General features: G+C 42.8%; 1 protein-coding gene across 1 annotated transcript in view; it reads right to left on the minus strand.

The window, feature by feature from the left end:
• WTIP (WT1 interacting protein) overlaps positions 1–20,474 on the minus strand; it is a 114,042-nt gene that overhangs the window by 11,630 nt on the left and 81,938 nt on the right. Inside the window, exons 4-5 of the mRNA XM_084644242.1 lie at positions 5,278–5,340; positions 77–207 (exon numbers count right to left, since the gene is read on the minus strand). Of these exons, the coding sequence (XP_084500368.1) occupies positions 77–207; positions 5,278–5,340 (194 nt within the window). The remainder of the gene's footprint in view (positions 1–76; positions 208–5,277; positions 5,341–20,474) is intronic.

Genomic DNA, 20,474 nt, shown 5'->3' on the forward strand with positions numbered 1-20,474 from the left:
TGAAATCAGTGTCTATTGCAAAGATGATTCAATATGAACAACTTTTCAAAAGCAGTCAATGCATCTGTGTTCTTACGTGTGATAGTCTTTGACACAGTAAATATTGTTCTCCACGTCTACAGTGAAGGGGACTCCGTCCAAACATTCATTACAGACCACACAGCGGAAACAGCCAGGATGGTATGACTTTCCAAGAGCCTGTAAGATCTTAAGAAGAGCCAGATGACAAAATGAGAGTATTTGTTTTCCAGACAACATCCCCCGTGCATCAGCATTTCTAATTTTAAACAAGGTATGCTCCTCAGGAAGAAATATTGACTTTGTGGCTTCACCAGCAAAGGGCCTGATCCAAATCCAGATTCTCATTAATTTCAATGGGCTCTGCACCAGGCCCTTGGTGATGTTAGGGGACTGTGAAAATTGGGAGTAAAATGGGAAAGTAGCTTCACCGTTCATTATGAAGGCATGATATTGCAAATGGATGTACATTAAACCAGAACTCTTCATGCACAACCGAAAGTAAAAATGTCTTCGGATGGAGACTGGATGCCTTTCTGGAAGATATGTATGTTTTAGCCAAACAAAAGTTACTGGGCTCAATACAGGGGTGAAATTAAATGGCGTGTGATATATAGGAAGTCAGTCTAAATGGTCCCTTGTGGCCTTAAAATCCATGAATCTATGAAAACGGTAAATTACAAATATTTATTAGTTGCTCTAAGCCACCACAAATACAGCCCGGCTATCCTCTACTTCACTGTCACAGTGATGGCTCTCTCTTTTACAGGCTGATCAGGTCTATCTTAGTATCAGTTTATATTCACTGAACCTCAGAACTGTCACAGGCTTTTGAGACTCTGCCAATCAGTGTTTCAGCAACTGGCTTCCAGCACAGTCCCTTCTATACCCCCTTTTGCTGCTGGTGACCTTGCAAATAAAACCTTTCCATTGCAGCGGTGGTATTTCAAGGAGGCTGTGCCAGGCATATGGGGCAACACTGGGAATTTATTTTGCCTCCCATACCATTACATTACGCAGCTCACAACAAGTTACATCAGACATCGGATATTTTTTGTGGGTGACACCTTCTGAAAGCAATTTGAAATTGTATCTGCCAGTACATTCCCCCTTAGCTCAGTCTTGAGAAGCTAACAAGTTAAAGATCCTTTCCCCTCTAAGGTCCTAAAGCCCTGTGAATATTTTTATGAGTAAAGTTCAAATCAATAAAACTCGGTGCCTAGGAAAAAGTATGAACTACAGTCCAATTGTGTTTTTTAAAGAATACCCTAGGGTTATCTAGTCAGTGACAGGGTACCAAGTTTAATTTGATCTGTATGTCTGTCATTACTCAGAAACTACTCATATTCTCTCTCTCTCTCTCTCTCTCTGTTTTACCACATGCATTGCCTTGGTATCTGGCTATACAGATAATGGACCAATTATTACATTGATCTGACTCTGCAGACATTGAGGGCACAAAACTACCACTGAGTCAACTGCAATTCCAACTACTGAGCAGCTTCGGGCCCAAGTCTGTGGAGGTGTCATAGGTCTGATTTTTTTTTTTTTTTTACCTTGTGCAATGATAAGCAGGATTCCCACTACTGCACAGACATGTTTGTTTTCCTACTCATTACTGGGGAAGGGCTTGAAGGAATTAGCCAAATAAGACTGCTTAATTTCTGGAGCTCACAGCAATATTTCCTTTTGTTGTAGCATGCTTGCTGATAGGAGAAGGCAGATGATCACCTGCCAAGCTTCCTACTACAGAGCTCCACCAGCTAGATACTATGGACTCCTGAAATGACCCTTCCCCTCCTTCACAGCTCTAGAAATTTGTTCTCAGGCTAAAACGAACAATATCCTTGTCCAACTGGGGCACCCAGATAGGAGTAAGAATCCTCATTAGCTAAGTCATCCCAGCCAACTCTCATTTCCAGACCCTCCCAAACGTCAGTGCTTGCAATTTAGTCGCTATTTAACAACTGTGTGCTAACATTTTAATACATTTTAAGCCAAGAGGATAACACTGGTGTACTAGAATCTTATTAACACTCAGCTATAGTCTACAGAGTTCTTTAACATGCATTTAATCCATTTTGTTTGGGACTTTTTGCTTGGGCCAAATTCAACCCTGGTCTCACTCTAGAGGGTGCATTTGGCTCAATATACCCCTTTTCTTTCCCTTTAAAAAAAAAAAAAAATCAGTTCTGGATGCTAGCTCTCTTCAAGCCACAGCTGTAAGCTCCCCTCCTCATTAATAGAGACATCAAATCAGCTCGTAGCTTTGTGGGCCACACTGCTGCTGTCTGCTGGGGTCTGTTCTCCCATCAATGTACAGAAGGGGGATTTATGGGTAGCACTCATTTATTTTAATAGGTGTAAACTGTGTAAATCAATGGGAGAGCAAGAGCTGCTGATGGGCCAGCAGGGGGGACTGCTGCTGTTACAGAAGGACAGCATGTAGCCCCAGAAAATAAGTCCAGCTTCTTTGTCCTGTCAGTGGTATAACCAAAGAGCTTCTGGTGTGGCTCCTTTAGGTTTTGTACTAATTCATGGATCTATAAATTGTAAATTTTTTCCCTCCTTTCAGTTTTATTCTCCTGGATTGGTAGTAATAGCAACTACATTCCCACTGGAGGATCTCAAAGTCCTTTACCAACAATAATCAGTGCAGCCTTGTGTCGCTGCTGTGCCCAGTAAGTATTCTTCAAGTGATTAGTCCCTATTGGATGCGCACGTGCGCCGTGTGCCCGAACAGTTCTGTAGCAGGGTCTGCTGACTCTTACATGCGTCCGCCTTGTGCAGCTGAGGCTAGGAGAGGCCGTGTGGAATGCCACCGCTCCAGTTCCCTCTCACCGCCACATGGTCAGAGTTGGAACCCCCCTTGCTCCTGGTTCTTAGCCTCGCTAGGAGAGTTGGCTGTCCATTCCTTCTTGTGTATATTGCTGTGGATACTAATTTTTTCTTGTTTTTGTAGCGTGTTAGCGTTCTGCATAGATACAAGCCCCGCCGTGAGCATGAGACACTGACGTTATTTAAGCTCAGTACCAATGTGGACACAAGAACATATGGATATAAACTGGCCATCGGGAAGTTTAGACTTAAAATTAGACGAAGGTTTCTAACCATCAGAGGAGTGAAGTTCTGGAATAGCCTTCCAAGGGAAGCAGTGGGGGCAAAAGACCTATCTGGCTTCAAGATTAAACTTGATAAGTTTATGGAGGAGATGGTATGATGGGATAACATGATTTTGGTAATTAATTGATCTTTAACTATTCATGGTAAATAGGCCCAATGGCCTGTGATGGGATGTTAGATGGGGTGGGATCTGAGTTACTACAGAGAATTCTTTCCTGGGTATCTGGCTGGTGAATCTTGCCCACATGCTCAGGGTTCAGCTGATCACCATATTTGGTGTCAGGAAGGACTTTTCCTCCAGGGCAGATTGGAAGAGGCCCTGGGAGTTTTTTACCTTCCTTTGTAGCATAGGGCACGGGTCACTTGCTGGAGGATTCTCTGCACCTTGAAGTCTTTAAACCATGATTTGAGGACTCCAGTAGCTCGGACATAGGTGAGAGTTTATTGCAGGAGTGGGTGGGTGAGATTCTGTGGCCTGCATTGTGCAGGAGGTCAGACTAGATGATCATAATGGTCCCTTCTGACCTTAATGTCTATGAGACCTGGGCCTAAGGCTGGATCCCAGTCTGGGACAGCCTCTAAATGCAGTGTTGCCTCCCCGAGCTGAGCCGGGCCAGGTTGGGCGAGTTGCAGGTGGACTTGGCTGGTCCATCTCCTAAGAAGCCCCAGACAGAGCCATGATAGCTGACCCTACCATGCTGTCTTTCATAAGGCAAGATCCCCTTATGCCTGAACCCCAAATTCATTGCTAAGGTGGTGTCCGCGTTCTACCTCAACCACCTGCCAGTCTTCTATCCCAAACCCCCACAACTCCAACAGAGCCAGGACACTGCAGTCTCTTGACGTCTGCCACGCACTGGCCTTCTACCTCCAACGCACATGGGCATGCCTCACCCAGACTCTGTTGCCAAACGCTGCAAGGGCCAAGCCCTCTCCTCGCAGCGCATCTCCAAATGGATCTCCCATTGCATTTACAAATGCTACATTCTCTCCAACATAACTCCACCTCCCAGAGTCACGGCTCACTCCACACAAGCAGAAGCCACCATGTTGACCTGCCTCGCAGAATTGCCTTTTGCCAATCAGCCACGTGGAACTCCATCCTTCACCTCTCACTACGCTATTGCTCTGGCAGCGGGGGCTGATCTGGCCATTGGTCACGCTGTTTTGCAGTCTGTGACTTCTTGCGAGTCCTTGTGTCCACCTTCATGCTGATCACTGCTCGCTACTCACCCATGTTTGGAATCCATATAGGGACCATCACGCCAAGGAGAAGAGGAGGTTACTTACCTGTAACTGGAGGGTCATCAAGATATGTGGCCCCTATTTGGATTCCAGTCCCTGCTCTCCATCCCCTCTGCTGCAGACTATATGCTTAGCGGTAAGAGGGCTTGAGAGCGGCATCAACCCACACAACCTCTGATAGCCTTGGCTGGGCACATGAGGAAGATGCATGTGCGGGTCAACAGACACGGCTACAGAGCTGTTCCAGCACATGGTGCGCTGCACATTCACATTCGGAATACAAATAGGGACTACACATCTTGAAGAACCTCCAGATACAGGTAAGTAACCTCCTCTTACTCCCATTTTACAGAATGGGATACTGAGGCACAGAAAGGTTAAGTGAGGTGCACAAGATCACAATGCAAGAGAAGGGAAAAGAGCTCAGAACTTCTGATTCCTTGTTCCCCCAGCTCTGACCAATGGACCACGCTCCCTCTCATATGATACGGTTCCTGCTGTTTCACCTAGCTATACAGCATTCCTTTTTGTTTTGTTTCCCCCAGAAAAGATTCTATATTTTATGGCGTGATACTAAAATGTACCAAAGTATTTTCACTGCTAGCTGACTATATCCCCTCCTCCCTGCTTGGCAGACCTCTCAGTAACCTCAAAGTTCCACAAGTTCAGATATAGGAGAAGGGCCCCCTCTATACATTTAAGTGATAATGGCAACACCGTGTGAATTTATTTTCATTTTAATTGTGATAATTCCTTGATTAAAATGTCCTTGGCAGTAGTGGAGACATGGCTATGATCTGACTAGGTCAGAAGCAAACCGCACACTGCAATATACTCCCTGAAATGCATCAACAGAAATGTATTCCACAATTAAGGAATTAACTCTCTTACCATTTCCATTATGAGGTGTCCACAAACAAAGCACTTGTCCGCTGTTTGTTGAAAGCCCGAATACTGTTCAAATGACAGAAGAGAAAGGATTGTTAGTAATTGCTAATCTCGCTTCCTTTCCTTCTGAAACTACACCCGTCGCATGAATGCTGTGTTGTTTTTTCCATCTGACCTGGGATGAAACAAACCAAGCTGCGCTGTCGGCTCAAATACTGTTTTGGTGGCCTACTTTGAAATGCTCTTGGAAGACACTGATTCAAAGGGTTTCACACTATACTTTGAACATTTTCAGGTACTAGTCTTAAATAGCTTGAGTTAGTTTTGCCCTCTGATCCAGGTATGCAGTTCCCATTGAGGATAATGGGGGGAGGGATAGCTCAGTGGTTTGAGCATTGGCCTGCAAAACCCAGGGTTGTGAGTTCAATCCTTGAGGGGGCCATTTAGGGATCAGGGCAAAAATTGGGGATTGGCCCTGCTTTGAAGCAGGGGGGTTGGGCTAGATGACCTCCTGAGGTCCCTTCCAACCCTATGATTCTATGATTATGGGGACTGTGAGCACAATTACACTCTTCAAATCTTGATTATAACTCCATTTTGTTTTTGGACAGATGAAAGTGTATTTACAAAAAGATAAAAAGTGGGTAAGGATGTATGAGTGAAATCCTGACTTCGTTCAACTCAATGGCAAAACTCCCATTAAGTGCTGTAGGGTCAGGATGTCACCCTGTCTTGTTTAGAGACTGAGAGAAGGGGGAACTAAGATGCATATTCGTAAACCAATTTATCAGCCTGACAGCTGACCTACTGAGTGATACCCTATAGCATAGAGTTTGCCTGAAGGACTCCAAACGTAATTTTTAAACTGATATTTGCAGTAGCTGAACTTTATCCTCCCCACTCCTCAGTCCAATATAAACAAACTGCTCCATGTGCCCTCTTTCCTATCGCAGGGAATGATTGCTCAGTTGTTTACGTTTGGTTGCACAGTAAGTTGAACATTTGTTTATTTGAACATTTTGGGGTTATAGCAAAGTTCATCTAAAACATGCTGTGGTCTTGGAGCTAGACTTGGAACATGAGGCCAAGGGTAGGATCTCAACGTGTAGATCATGTGCCACAGCCCAGCTCTTTGGGCCTGGAGAGCATGGTGTGTTCTTACAGCCATGGATCTAACAGAGACTAAGGCCATGTCTACCCTTACTGGGGATTGACGTTGCTGCGATCGATTCCCTGGGGGTCAATTTAGCGGGTCTAGTGAAGACCTGCTAAATCGACTACAGAGCGCTCTCTGGTCGACTCCAGTACTCCACCGGAACGAGACGATTAAGGAAAGTAGATGGGAGAGCATCTCCCGTCGACATAGCATGGTGTAGACACCGCAGTAAGTCAACGTAAGCTATGTCGACTCCAGCTACATTATTCACATAGCTGGAGTAGCACAACTTAGGTCGACTTACCGCGGTAGTGTAGACAAGGCCTAAGGGCCTGATCCAACTGCCAGGGACGTTAATGGGAGCTGTTTCTTTGATTTCAGTGATCACTGGATTAGATCCTAAACTAGCAAGACATTCTCTTTGTTTTATTTTTCCAGATAAGTGGTAAATTGGGGCCATGGTTATAAATAATTATAAACTGAAGTCACTTTCACATGTCACAATGGACAAATACGTTGTTAATTAAATAATATGCTATTTCAATTCTCACAGCCTTCTCTTTGTCTGCTTTAATATTTCCTATGTATTGGACAATACAGCACATGTAATGATAAAAAAAACAAAAACAAAAAATCCCCTTAGATTAACTAAACCTTTTAAATTGTAACAAATGACCATCTCAGACTGTTTGTTTCATATACACCAGTGTCCATAGAATGTTACTCATATATTTCTGCAAGTCATTTTGCTGCATTGTGTAATGGAATTAGTGTGAAATTGTCTAGACCTAGAGAAATGGTTGGGATCCGCTCCCCACCTTACTGTCAACAGCTTTAAGACTAAAATATTTGCTTTCTTATTCTTATTCCAGCAGATAAAGATGCTGCTACTACCCGGTAATCTCACTGGTTCCACTGTATCTGAATGACCATCTGGCTAGACTGTTTCCTAAGGTTGCGACCTCAGGGGTTGCTGGAAACAGGTGGGGAGGTCCTAGCTGAGCAGACAGCAGAAGATTAACAATAGTATAAACCCAGCTAATTCCAAAACCCTGTCAGAATGAATTTAACAGTACCATCTGGCTGTCATTTGATAAGGAATGCAAAGGAGCATTTACCCAGTTATTGATTAACAGGGACCATATTCCCAAAGAACTGAATGGCTTGTGGTCAGGTTAATGTCATTTATTGCTGTCTGGATTGCTGTAAATTACATTATTTGTCAGAAGGCAGGGTTTTGTTGACACACAATCTCTCTTTATATCACTAAACCTATTAAATTAAAACCATAATTTGTTTCTAGTGGGGGAATTGTATTTGTAAAAACGCAACAAGAGAATGATTACCCAATTTAAGAAAATGCTACAAAATGGCACAAAGTCCAATCACATTGACAAACTATCTTATGAGCTCAGTGAAATGACCCTCTTTACTACTATATTGTGCTCTTTTTCTGATTGTAGTATTGATCTGGAAGAGCCTGAAACCTTTTGGTTCAATGAGAGTTAGGATCTGGATGTGTCTCCCCTGGTGAGTTAAATATATATAGGATGGAGAAGAATGATAGCCTCTCCTCTCAGGAGCACTTTTTTCTACAGTAAAGCAGCATGGTGGATACTGCTCTATTAAATCTGTATTATCCTTGACAATAAATGGCTTTTGCCAGGTATTCATAACTCAACCCTGCAATACATGTGTTTATGCTAAAGATGGAGGGCTCACACATCAGTTCTAGGTTTTAAATTCTAGGAACACAGAGCACAAAACACAATACTCTGAAACAGTAATAATACTTGGCACTTTGCACCTTTCCTCTTTAAAGTGCTTTACTAATACTAAACTGCACAACCTTCCTGTCAAGTAATAGTTATCCGCACGTTGCAGGTGGGGAAACTGAGGCAGAAAAGTTGTGACTTGCTCAAGACTGAAGAAGGGCAAAAATGGTCTTGCACTTAAGGCATAATTCTAGGGCTCAAAAGAACTAGGTTCAGTTCCTGCAACAAAGCCCAGTATGGTTTATTAACAAGTCTCTCATTCCCACTGGGTGGGATTTTCAAAAGAGCTCTTGGTTGGTCTAACTTAGCTCCTAAGGAAGTTAACAGCTTCCATGGGAACCATTAGATAACCTCAAGTGCTTTAGAAAATCTCATCCTATGTTTTAGTTCTTCCACCTGCAAAATGGAGAGAATATTTCCTTTCCTCATGTGAGTGCTGGGTGGATAAATGTCCGTAAATCACTCAGACCATAGTGATGGTGGATCTACAAGAGAGTCACAGGTGGGGTTAAACTCAAGAGTTCCTGGCTCCTACTCCTGGGCTTGGGCTACTTGCCTGTGCCTTTGTTACAGACACCACTGGTTTCAATGCTTTCATTAACATGCAGCTCTGTTTTATTTTACATTTTATGTACCAAGAGTTTATAATTCTGACACTGCACATATTTGGCCATCTTTTAAAATTCACTGAGAGGATTTTGTTTAGCTTTTCTGAACATGCCAGTGACTTTTTCTCCTATTACTGTTTCTGAAGCAGATAAATATAATTACATACTCTTCTAGAACTAGAAATGTACTTGCATGGGCCCATGTACAGTATGTACCCAAGATAAATGAGACGAATTTTTGAATATTCACAAATATTGAGGTGTTTGGTTTTTGTTACTAATACCATGAACAACACTGAACAAGGTTAAAGTTGTTACACAAGCAGAGGAAAGCTCTAAAATTCAATGCTCAGCCTAAGGCATCCATCCGCCTTCACTCCCACTCTTGTGACTTTAAAGTACAATACTCCTTACCAAAATACAAAGAAAACAAATGGATCCTGGAGAGCTAACAATTTACTGTTCTGGGATCTCAATTTTGTCCTAACTTTCCTCCCCCATTTAACTCTTTATTCACACCCATCTCTCCAGGTGTTGTTATAATCTGTGATTTTCTGTGCAAGAGTCAATACCTTGTTTCAGGAGTTTGATGATCTATGCATTATTTATCTCTAGCTTCTCAGGTAGTTCTTTTTGTAAATATACAGATCTTGAAAATTATATTGGAGTTCAAGAGTAAAAGGTAAAGCCTTAGCTAGCTGAACTTTCTTTTGTTTGCTGTCTCCCAGCCTTTAATTACCAAACAGGCAGAAATCACCAATGATTTTTCCCAAAAGCCTTTGTTTCAATGGGAGAGAAAAAAAGAGGTCACATTCTGCCCAGATTACTTAAATCTGTTTTGTTCTCCCCTGCCCCCCTCCCCCCCCCCGATAATCTCAAATTTTAAGGACTCTTCTGTCCAACGTGCAACATATTCTAAAGAAATTAACAATGTTTTTGGGGCATTTAATGAATAATTATGCATGGAGGGTAATCCCACCAAGTACTGAGAGTAATTTCTCCTTTCTGCAATCAGTTCTTGAACCAGCCTCAGCTATCGGATCTTTTAAACCCTGATGCTTGCATCAGAAGTTTAAAGAGAGAACATATTGAGAAATAATACATCTGGAAAAGGCTTCAGGACCTTCTACCTTAAATTAGAGACATGTCATTATGTCTTCTTAGCATGCCTAACCATGTCCATGAAATGGATGCTGCTACTCCCCCACCCCCCACCCCCGGTGTGCTTGTGACAAAAATTGCTTTCTCTCTGATGGATGCTTGCAGACACCTTTGCTTTCTCAATGGAGATTTTTAAAAACTAGTAAAGGTTAGTGGGGAAAAGATCAAATACCTTAGATTTTGGCAGATACTGCAGGTGACCTGGCTGTAGTAATGTTAGGAAGTTATTTAAAAATCACAGATATGGCACTGCAAAAGTTGTTGAATTTCATCCACTCAGCCTAGATTTGAGATTCCTTCTCTTTTATGCTTAAAAGGCCTTTGAGAGGGTAGACCAGGAGTTTTTGCCAAGATGCTTCAGGCGTTTAATTCGGAAAACTCATTTCTGAATTGGGTGCTATGCTAATAATGTATTCCAACCCCAGGCAGTCTGTAATCCCTCAGAGTCTCTGCTCCTTGGTTTCCCATTAGCAGAGCATCTGTCTTCTCTCTCCTTTATTGTTTGCTCTCTGTGTGGGACCCTTAGTACATGGAATACAACAATGCAAGAAATTCATGGGATCACGTTCGGAGAGGGAAAGAATATAAAATTTTGCTTTATGCAGATGGTCTTTTTTATTTATTTTACACACAATTAAATGAAGCTATTAAACTGCACTGAACAAAATGGGAACTTCTCAGGCTTTAAGGTTTTTGGAGTCTCGTGGCAGGGGTTAAACTGAGGCAGAATGGTCTGCAACCGTGTTCTGCATTTTCCCTGAAATACTTTGTGTCCTGCTGCCTTGCCCTGTCTTGCTGACAGTTCGGGAGTTTGGCTCACGTTGCTCCCACACTATGGCATCAGTCCCTCTTCCTGCTTTTTTGGCTTCTGCTTTACTCCTCTGATTAGTGCTCAGATCCCTTCCTTCCCCTGCCCATGCACTTTGGGTAGAGCAAGGAGTACTGGTTCAAACTGTGCACAGACCTCTGCTGAAAAGCAGGACACTCCTTGGGAGCAGAATTTTGCCTCAGTGGTTAGGCATCTGGTGACCTCTGCAGACAGCATAACCTGTGCTACACTGGAGGTTTGAGGACCTCCATGTCCCAACACCCACTGGGGCTGTTTTTTGTCTTATAAGGTAGAGGCCAAATTGTGACTTCTTTCTTAGTTCTATGTGAAGAGCATTTCACTGGTGTCAGTGGGAGTTTTGCTTGAATAAGGAAAGAGGAAAAATTCAATGAAGGCTTAAGAATTTGACGCTTCAATACTTGCTAAGGGGCAACTTGTGCAGTTCTTACTCATGCTAAGTAGCACCTCGCTCCAAATGTAATACCATTTACTTCAGATACACAAATTATGTACCATGAAATGATGGGTAAGAAGTTGTGTACGTCAGAATTTATCTTCCTAAAACATTAATACAATTTTATTCAAAACAGGTGTCAGAAAGAATTCAATTCAAAACACACACCAGCTAATACAAACAATTATTTCAGAAGTGGACAAGCACCACTTTCTCACTAGCATTTTTTCTGACTCTCAAACAGAAAAAATTAGCGTGCTCTACTGACCCAGTGTTTGGCATGAGTTATACGCAACTACAAGAACTTTATTTCCCTTTTAAGTGCACTTCAGTTACACAAATATAGGTTTCAGTGTAACATTAAGAACAGGAAAAGATAACTTGGCCTTTTTATCAGAATCTTACCAAGGAAAAGGATAGTGAAATGATGACTGGCATGTGATCAACTTGATTTTGCAACACATTCTTCGGGACACAGTGCTAGCCAAGGTAGAGCACAGTACAGTTAGAAGAACCTTTCCATAAAACAGAATTTCATCTCTCCTCTTTCCTGTCTCTTCTGCAGATTCTTGGGATACTCTTCTGCAGTATGATTCTTGGGATCCATCTTTAAATGTTTACAACTTTTTCTACCTTATGAGGCAAACCATCAGCCTGGTCTGAACTCTCATTCCTAACTGGATGACACGCTTTTAAAAAAAAATTGTCTAATGCTGAATTATTCAGAAAATGCGGAGTTCCTTTTTTCCTTCATCCACACATTTCCCTAGCTTATTTACAGTATTGGGGTCAATACGTGCAGTTGTTATTCTTTTGTGGACTTTGGAGATTTTGTTGGACTCTAGCTGGTCTCAAATTTCAAGACTCGGATTTCTTCAGGTGCGCAGCTGGGCAATATTTCACCAACGGCAGCATTCATCATTACCTTTCCTAGTCTCCATGCTTTTTATATGAACTCTTGTTTAGGAGTTTTCATCTTCAAAAATTTGTCCTCCAGGATTAGCTCCTTGGGTAAAATCCCAGCCCCACAGAAGTCAGTGGGAGGTTTGCCACTGACTTCCACTGAGCCAAAAATTCACCTCTTTTGTTGTACGTGTAAACGTTTTGCATTGAGATGAACCCAGACAACAGCCAGCTCCATAATCTCCAGAATTTTGCATTAAGATCCAAATCCGAAATTCACAGGGCAAATCAAACTTCCAGATCGAAACACCTCAGAACACTAAGGAATTGTGCAGTTCGGGCCATCTCTAGATCTGATGCAACATTCTGAAGCAAGATATCCTGATGATTCATTTCACCACTGTCAAATCTGCTTACAATATAAAACTGGGACCCCACTGGCATCTTGCAAGCTGTTGAGAAAAACTAAAGAAAACTGGGACAATCCTCAGATTTTTTTTTTATAAGTAACTATTTTATCTTGTTTCCTCCCAAACGGATTATGCTAATGCATAATATATCAGTTGTCTTTGTTTTCAGTGGTATCATCAGGGGTCCTAATGATACTTTAACACAAGTGGTTTCTTTTCTTTTTGTTTTGAATATATAATAGACCAGATCCTACAAGCATTCTTGCTATGGGATGATCACAGGGCTTGAGAGCACTTGAAGAATTGAGTCCCCCTGTTTATAGAACATTCATAGATTAGCCGATCCCCTTCCAAGCCTTCTTTCCATTGTTTTTTTTTTTTAAGATGCTAATGAATACCCTTATCTGCCTTATGATTGGAATGTGTGTTTTAATAATTTATTTTTTAGGTAGACTGCATTTAAAAGTAAATATTACATTCACATACTTATCTAAACCTTCATTTACTACACTATTCCCATTAGATGGGAAACTAACTAACAAGCTATAGCTTTTGCCATTTACCTTTTCAACACAAGTCTATTTTCTGATTGAGAATCTCAGTTAACAGAGATAGTGCTCTTTGACTAATGCATTGCTTCCAAAGCTCACCTCTCAAAGGAGACCTACAACCATTTATACTTGCTGAGCTGGAAAATCAAACCGCTGACTCCAGCTGACACTAGTCCCCATTACACTAAATAAAAACTATCTTCCTAGGGCCCAGCTCCCAGGATGGGGCTTCTCTATCTTCCACACTTCCAGGCTTAGCAATAGCATATGCAAAAACTACAAAGAATTATTAGATAGTTACTACTGCAATAGTGCTTAGAGACCCAAATTAGGGTCCGAGCCCCATGATGCCAGGTGCTTTAGAAACATACGATAACATACTCCCTGCCCAGGCTTCATTTTGTAGGAGGGAATTATTGAACAGTTTCACATACCTCTGTGTATAAGTACAAGACTCTCTGGTTAACCAATCCTACAAATGAGAGTTCTATTCTATTCCATATCACATTAAAAACAGAAATACCCTATGGTAAAACAATGCTAACATTGCAAAGTCATGTACTCAAAGGTTAGGAAATGCCAGAGGTTCTTGGCACCACTTTAATTTGGCCCCCCTGTGCATATGCAGTATGATACACTCTTTAATTATAGGCCCTTGCCCCTCCCCATCTCCTGCTTCTTACCTCCCCTTCCCCCCCACTGCCCCTCCTGCTACAGTCCCCCTAACTCCTACCTGTTTCCTCTGCTCTAATCCTTCCCCCCAGTCTCCTGCCTCTATTCTTCCTATGACCCAGTTCCTGCCTCCCCAACACTCTGACTACCTCTATTCCTGCCTTCTCAGGTCCTGCTCTAATCCCTTCCTCCCCCAGGCTCCTGCCCCTTCCTCCCCCACCTTTCATTGCCTTCTCCTCTTCCATGCTGCCTCAATGCCAATAGGGGGTGCACTGAGAGCAGAGGAGAAAGCGCTCAGTTCCTGTGCCTGGTGCACAGTAGGACCCTGGCAGCCAGGAGGCGCACATGGAGGGACATCTCTGCTTAGCCCCTGCAGTGTAGGCTGGTGCATTCTCAGTAATTTTATGGGGATGGTGCATTGCAATCTGGATAGCATTAGAACCTGAAGCATGCGCCATGCAGATGGAATCTTTGGCACATTTAGCTGCCAAACTCTACTGAGCATGTGCATTCTGAGGGGTTTGTTTCCCCCAGCAGCTTATAACTTGGTCAAATTTGGTGATTTTATTTTTTAAACGGGGATGGCAAAAGGCAATGCATTTTCCCTAATCTTTTTCACAGAAATGGCTGAACTGTGTGAGTTGCAACTCTTTTTTAATTATTATTATTAGCCTGAGGCAGACACCTGGTATGGAAAATTTCAGCGTAAATGGCTAAAGTTTGGCAAAGTTACAAGTAACTGAAAAAAGACCCTTATAATGGGAAGTGTCAGGTAACCTTAACTGTTGGCAGTGCTACCTTCATTGCCATAGTATTGAGCACTTTCTACTAGTGTATTAAGCGATGTGACTAACATCTGTCATGTGTGGGTCATTTTCTCTCTCATCCCCTCTGTAGGGGAAAATTCTCTTGTCTCAGCCTCCACAAGATCCCCTCCCTTCCTTCCCCGCCTCGCCCCTCAATACTACTACCTCAGCAGAGAGAAGGGGAAAAACGCTATCTAAAAGAATGACAAAGAAGATAAAAGGTCTCAGACTTCGGTGACATTTTCTAAATGTTTTTGCCAACAACAATAATAAATTTATTTAAAATTACTTTATGGGAATTTAAACATTGCTGGGGAAAGACAAATTGGCCCTGATTAAAAATTACTGAACTATTTCCCCCCCCCCCAGATTATACAGCAATTTATCAATAAAATGGAACAAGTAACGCCTGACTGGGATTATTTATTATAGTGGAAGGCATTTATTTTTACTCCACCAAGAACGGTGTCCCTGTTATGGCTAGTTAGCCATCTGTGTTCTACGAGCTTTCAGGGGAGGATTAAATTGTCATTTGTTTTATCTCCTTTCATGAAGTAACTATCATAACAGGAGTGAGGCAAGACCTGCATGCTGCTAGACTTGCTACCTTAAAAAGAGAGAGGGTGGGGAGCACTGGCATTTCCCCTGAAACCAAAAGAAATCTTTATAATTTTTTTTTAAAGTTTATGTTCAATAGTGCCCTACATTAAGTGCTCCCACTGGCACTTAATAGAGATTAATTATCTCAAGAATGTACTTATACTGTATTTTTTATCTGATTCACTCATTGAATTTAAGCAACACAATCCAGGTTTAAACTTTTATAGCAGTGGCAAGGTGCAGCGTCTGCTGTGGAGAGCTGCAATCGGGATGTCAAATTCAAAAATGGAGTGAGCCATGCACCTATTGTGTGGCCCTGGCTTTCCAGCCCTAGTCTTTAGCATTTTCATCCATAACACTGCGTACAAGCAGAGCCTTTACCTACTATAGCATCACTACTGCCACAGCATCATTCATTCTAGTACAGGGCTTCTTAGCTTGTGGGGCGCAAACCAAAATTGGGTCACCAGAATGTTTCATGCTGATGATGGGCCGACCAGGCCAAATTTGAGTGAGTAGTGCTGCCCCTCAGCACAAGCTGACAGCACCACTCACACAAATATGACCCAAGGGGTCCCCTGTCAGGGGAGCAGGGCCAAATCTGAGCAGTGCTGCAACTTTGGAGGTTGCCCAGACAGCCGCACAGGACAGGAGCTGCTGCTGTGGGGTGAGTGTAAGTTGGACTCTGCAACCCCCTCTAGGTCTGCCACCTACCCACCCCCAGGACCCCCTACTCAGGGGTAGCACTTTCTTATGTACTCGGTCATGAAAGTCACTCGTTCCAAAATGGGTCCTGAGCCCAAAAAGGTTGAAAGCCGCCGCTCTAGTACCCCTTTGTCCCACTCCACCCTCTCATCTGCAACTCCACCAATAGCACTAAAGACTTGCAGTACTCCCTCCCTACAGGTGAAGAGAGAGAATCCATGCCCTCAATAAGAGAAAACAGGTGGAGAATTGAGAAGAATGTACCTGCCCCTAGTTTTGCTGGGTGTATTTATGTCCTGCCTTCAGGTTTGGTGGTCCAGAGGAACTTGCTCATAGTGAATAACCATGATAACATCTACATTTCATCCATAAAGATCTCTAAGTGCTTTACAGACAATGGGCCATATTCAAAAAATGCTCAGTGCCTAGCATCTCCTGTTGTGACACTTATGGACAGACTTCCAGAGAGGTCAGCATCTGATATGCAGTCAGTACACTGAGCTCTTTTGAAAATCTGGCCACCTGTGTTGTTACTCAAATGGGAGTGGAAATCTTCTGAAAATCTGGCCCAGGAATCGCATCATCACTGAAATGCAGATGCCTCTGGAGTGGAGAGAGAGCCCGCGTGCTCCATGACTGTGTCAGGAGGGGACAATTTGGCCAAGCATGCCAGGGGAAACCTACACTCTTATGAGAAGTGCCACATGTTCTCCCAGATCAGACAGAATATCAGTTTTTACGGTCTCACTTTAAGATCCATAAACAGAAAGCTGCACTGAACTCAAAGCTGTTCTGTTAAAAATAGCACCACTCTGGTTCATGATCGGCTTGTGAGGAGTTCTTCGCCAGGAGACATCACTTCGGCCGGCCGACCCTCATTGTGTCTCTTGCTGGGAGGGAGACGAGAGGCAGCGACAATTGCTATTTCTAAGGGTTTGTGGGCAATGAAACATTGACAACCATGCAGCTGCCTCTAGGAATCAATGGAAATGCTACATTGCTGTCTATACCACAAGCCTGTGTCAGAACAGGGCTTTCCGGCTGAATTATTATTTGGATTTCACCCACAGCCACAGTGTGCTAGGCACTTTCCAAATGCAGATGGAGACACAGTCCCTGCCCTGAACGGCTCATTGCGTTTGTCGCATGTACAGGGTAACACGGTTACAGAACGGCTGTGCTGTAGCTCAATGAAGGTTTTCCTAACATGATTTATAACCATATTATCCTGTTCACACTGCAAATAAAAGCCACGTGAGAACATGGGTGCCTGAGTTAGACAACTGCTTGTTGGTGGGGCTGGAATTATAATATAGGCAGCCTGAAAGCAGCTATTCCGTCATCGCCTTTTGAAATTTATGGCTGTAATATAGGAGTGGGGCCAGAAGTTGGCCTAGATCAGTGGGGTGTGTTTTTTGTTTTTTTTTTGCTCTAACTCTGACCAGAAAGAGGCTACAGCAAGCTAAAGGAGAATTTCCCTGGCACAGGAGCATCGTAAGTGTGGCAGATGTTGTCCAGCCTAGGGGCGTGCCTGGGGACATGCTGTCAAGGGAGGAGGAGTGGCCAGACCACTGATGCCTGAGCGGGGGTCGTCTCTGTTGGGCCTGGCAAGGGATGTAGCAGAGAATCTAGCCTAACACAGTTTAAGCTTTAAATGTGACCATTTTTCCAAACGCATCCCCCCCAGGATTATTTCAGACTAACATCTGCCATTGGCATGGTGATAGAAGTTCTCTCCATTGGCACGGTTAAAACCAGACTGGACAAAACACTAGAAAACAGACCGTAGGAAACAATCCAACATTGGTGGGGGGTGGATTGGATGATCTCATACTTCAGTAGTGTCCCTGTCTCTAACATCTCTACTTCAGTGTTATGGTGACATCCGGAGGGAATCCAGAGTTGAAGCTGCACGGAGATTTGTACCTACAGTGGAGATTAAATTGCTTTCTTTGTTGCATCTAAAAAGCCCTGCATATCAGCTACAGCCTTATAGCACTTACTCTTAAGGGAACGACTGGCTTTTCAAAGCAGCTAGGAGTAACTCTGTTCAGTAGTTTAGGGGTCAGAAGCAGTTAAAAGGTTCTCTTTAAATAAAGGCTTACAGCCTCCCCTTTCTTTTAGCTGCCTCCAGCTAACTAATAGCTGCGCTGTAGCATTTCAAACTTTAGGCCCTCTGTAAGCCTAGACTAAAGAAATAGGCTAGATTTTAATATATAAACAATTCCCAGCATTCTTGTTGTGATTTGTGCCACGGGAAGCTGCTGGAGGATGTGTTCTTTGTAAAGCAATCAGTTTACAATGCAAACAATGGAGGGTTCAGAGCTTCACTGCATCTCCTGGCTCCCCAGCAGCCTCCCACAGCCTGTTCCTGAGGCAGCACACAGCAAGCCCTCCCCAGGCTCCTGCGGACTTGTTAGGGCTCACCCGTAAAAGCTCCAGCCTCACAAACTAGTACCAAGAGAAGTCCTGAGTGGACCAGAGTTCACCCTAGAATCCCTACAAACTCTGCTTCCTAGGGAGTGTTTGCTGCCAACTTACCTGCTCCAGGACCCCTGTAGCTAGAACAAAGGGTGGGGGTGAGCGCAGGAAGAGCAGCTGCTCAGAAAATGCGTGGGATGGGGTGGGGTGGGGTTCAGCAGAAGTGTTCAACTTTTTTCTAAAACATTAAAATAAAACATTTTCTCCTGAAAACCAAAAGATTTTGACCAAAAAGGTTTTGGACTAACAGTTTGGGGGTTTTAGCTGAAAGGTTTTCAGTTTTTCAACAAATTATTGAAATGTTCTGAGGAAAGCAGGCACCATCCAGGCACAATTTGTTTAGTCAAAGTCCCTATTTTCTATTGAACAACAGGATCAATGGAAAATTTTCAACCAGTTCTAAGCATCAAGTAGGGCAGGGTTGCCAACAGTCCCTTATTACAAGGGACGTCCCTTATATTTTCATCGCTATACAACAAGATCAGGAGTTGCTGAGTGCTGCAATAAGCAGCAAGAAATACCCCTAGAAAATGTAGGTGAGTATTGCTTATTATTAATATAATATACGTTATATCATTAATAATATAATATTGTGAGGAGAGTTAGGGCGGGGGTGCTAAGAAAACAGTTCATTGTATTTGGCAGATTGGAAGATGAAGGTATTTCAGAGATTGCAGAGAGTAATATAAAACCTGTAGGCTGTTTAAAGGAGAAATTACCAGGTCAGAATATAGGGCATCTCTTTGCATTTGAATAAGCAGGTGTTTGGCTTGCAGGAGAAGTAGTTTTTATTGGAAGGGAATCTGAGCAAGCTAACATTTTTCAACTAAAACAAGAATTACTTGAAATATGGTGTTTTGCAAAACTTTTCAGTGCAATTACAAGTATTTTGATTTCTCCAGAATTTCCTGTTTTTGACAACAAACAAAAAAATTCTGGAAATATTTTTGAAAAATATCAGTGTGTTTTCTTTTGGTGGTAAAATCCCACTCATGTTTTTTACTTTCCTCCCCTTTCTTCCACTGGAAAATGGAGGGGTTGGGGAGTAAAAACAGTGAGAAAATATGGGATTTTCCCCACCAAAATTTCAAATGAAATGAAAAAATGTTCCTGGTATTCTGAAAAAAAAAAAAAGTGTTACCTTTTTTCAAGCGGTTCTAGTTGTGGTGACAGGTAGGATGGGATTGGGGGATTATACAAGTATGAAGGTAGATATGATTCCTACACTAGAGATTTCGCTGATTTTTATGGGTTGAATTGATGAGAAATGCCCTTGAGAAGCCCCGGAACTGCCAGTTAAAGTTTTTGGTGTGGGACGAGCATTGTTTGAGGTTGTGGGAAGAAGATAACCTCATTACGTAGGGAAGGGGGTAACCTCAGACACTGAGCCTCCAAAAGGATGCTACTGTTTCAATAAATAAGGAGCCAGATGCTGTAAATTCAGCATATTGATTCTTTCGTTTGTCATCCTGTAAGCAAACATTTGACACTCCTCTCTGATTTCAGTTCCCAAACATCATCTCATTTTAACCTTGATACTGTCATTCAATCAAATCACTTTCTGTCTGTTGAATTACTTGTAGAATCCTCCCCTTAACTGAACATACATTTTATTTTTGGAACACAGCTGAGCAGCGTGCTCCATTTTCCTTTTCATGAATCAGCCCCTACAGCACTTGCAAAGTCACTGGGTGTGTTGAGAGAAAATTAGTTGTTCCTCCGTGGCGGACAGTTTTCAGCGAACCACACTGCAGCTCCACGCAGTTCGTAGCAGAATAGTGATTAGAACTATGCCTTTAATAAAGCAACACTGTATACAGTGATGCGGATAATGCAGTCTAACCAGTCTCCCCTCTTGTTATGATTGGTATTCCCCAGCTGTTTGAGTCTGAGCTTAGGCTTGGCAAGCTTTGTGGCTGCAGTTCAAGCCCAAAGCTTGAACAGCTCGTGTTTACTCTTATAATTTATACTGTGAGATGATTTATAGACAGTTATGCACTTGGTTTCATGTCTACAACTTCAGACTAAGGGCCTGAGCCTGCTGCCACTGAAGTCAATGGCAAAACTCCCGCTGACTTCAGTAGGTGCA

The sequence above is a fragment of the Lepidochelys olivacea genome, assembly GCF_965140295.1.
Source record: "Lepidochelys olivacea isolate rLepOli2 genome assembly, chromosome: 12".
Lineage (NCBI taxonomy): Eukaryota > Metazoa > Chordata > Testudines > Cheloniidae > Lepidochelys > Lepidochelys olivacea.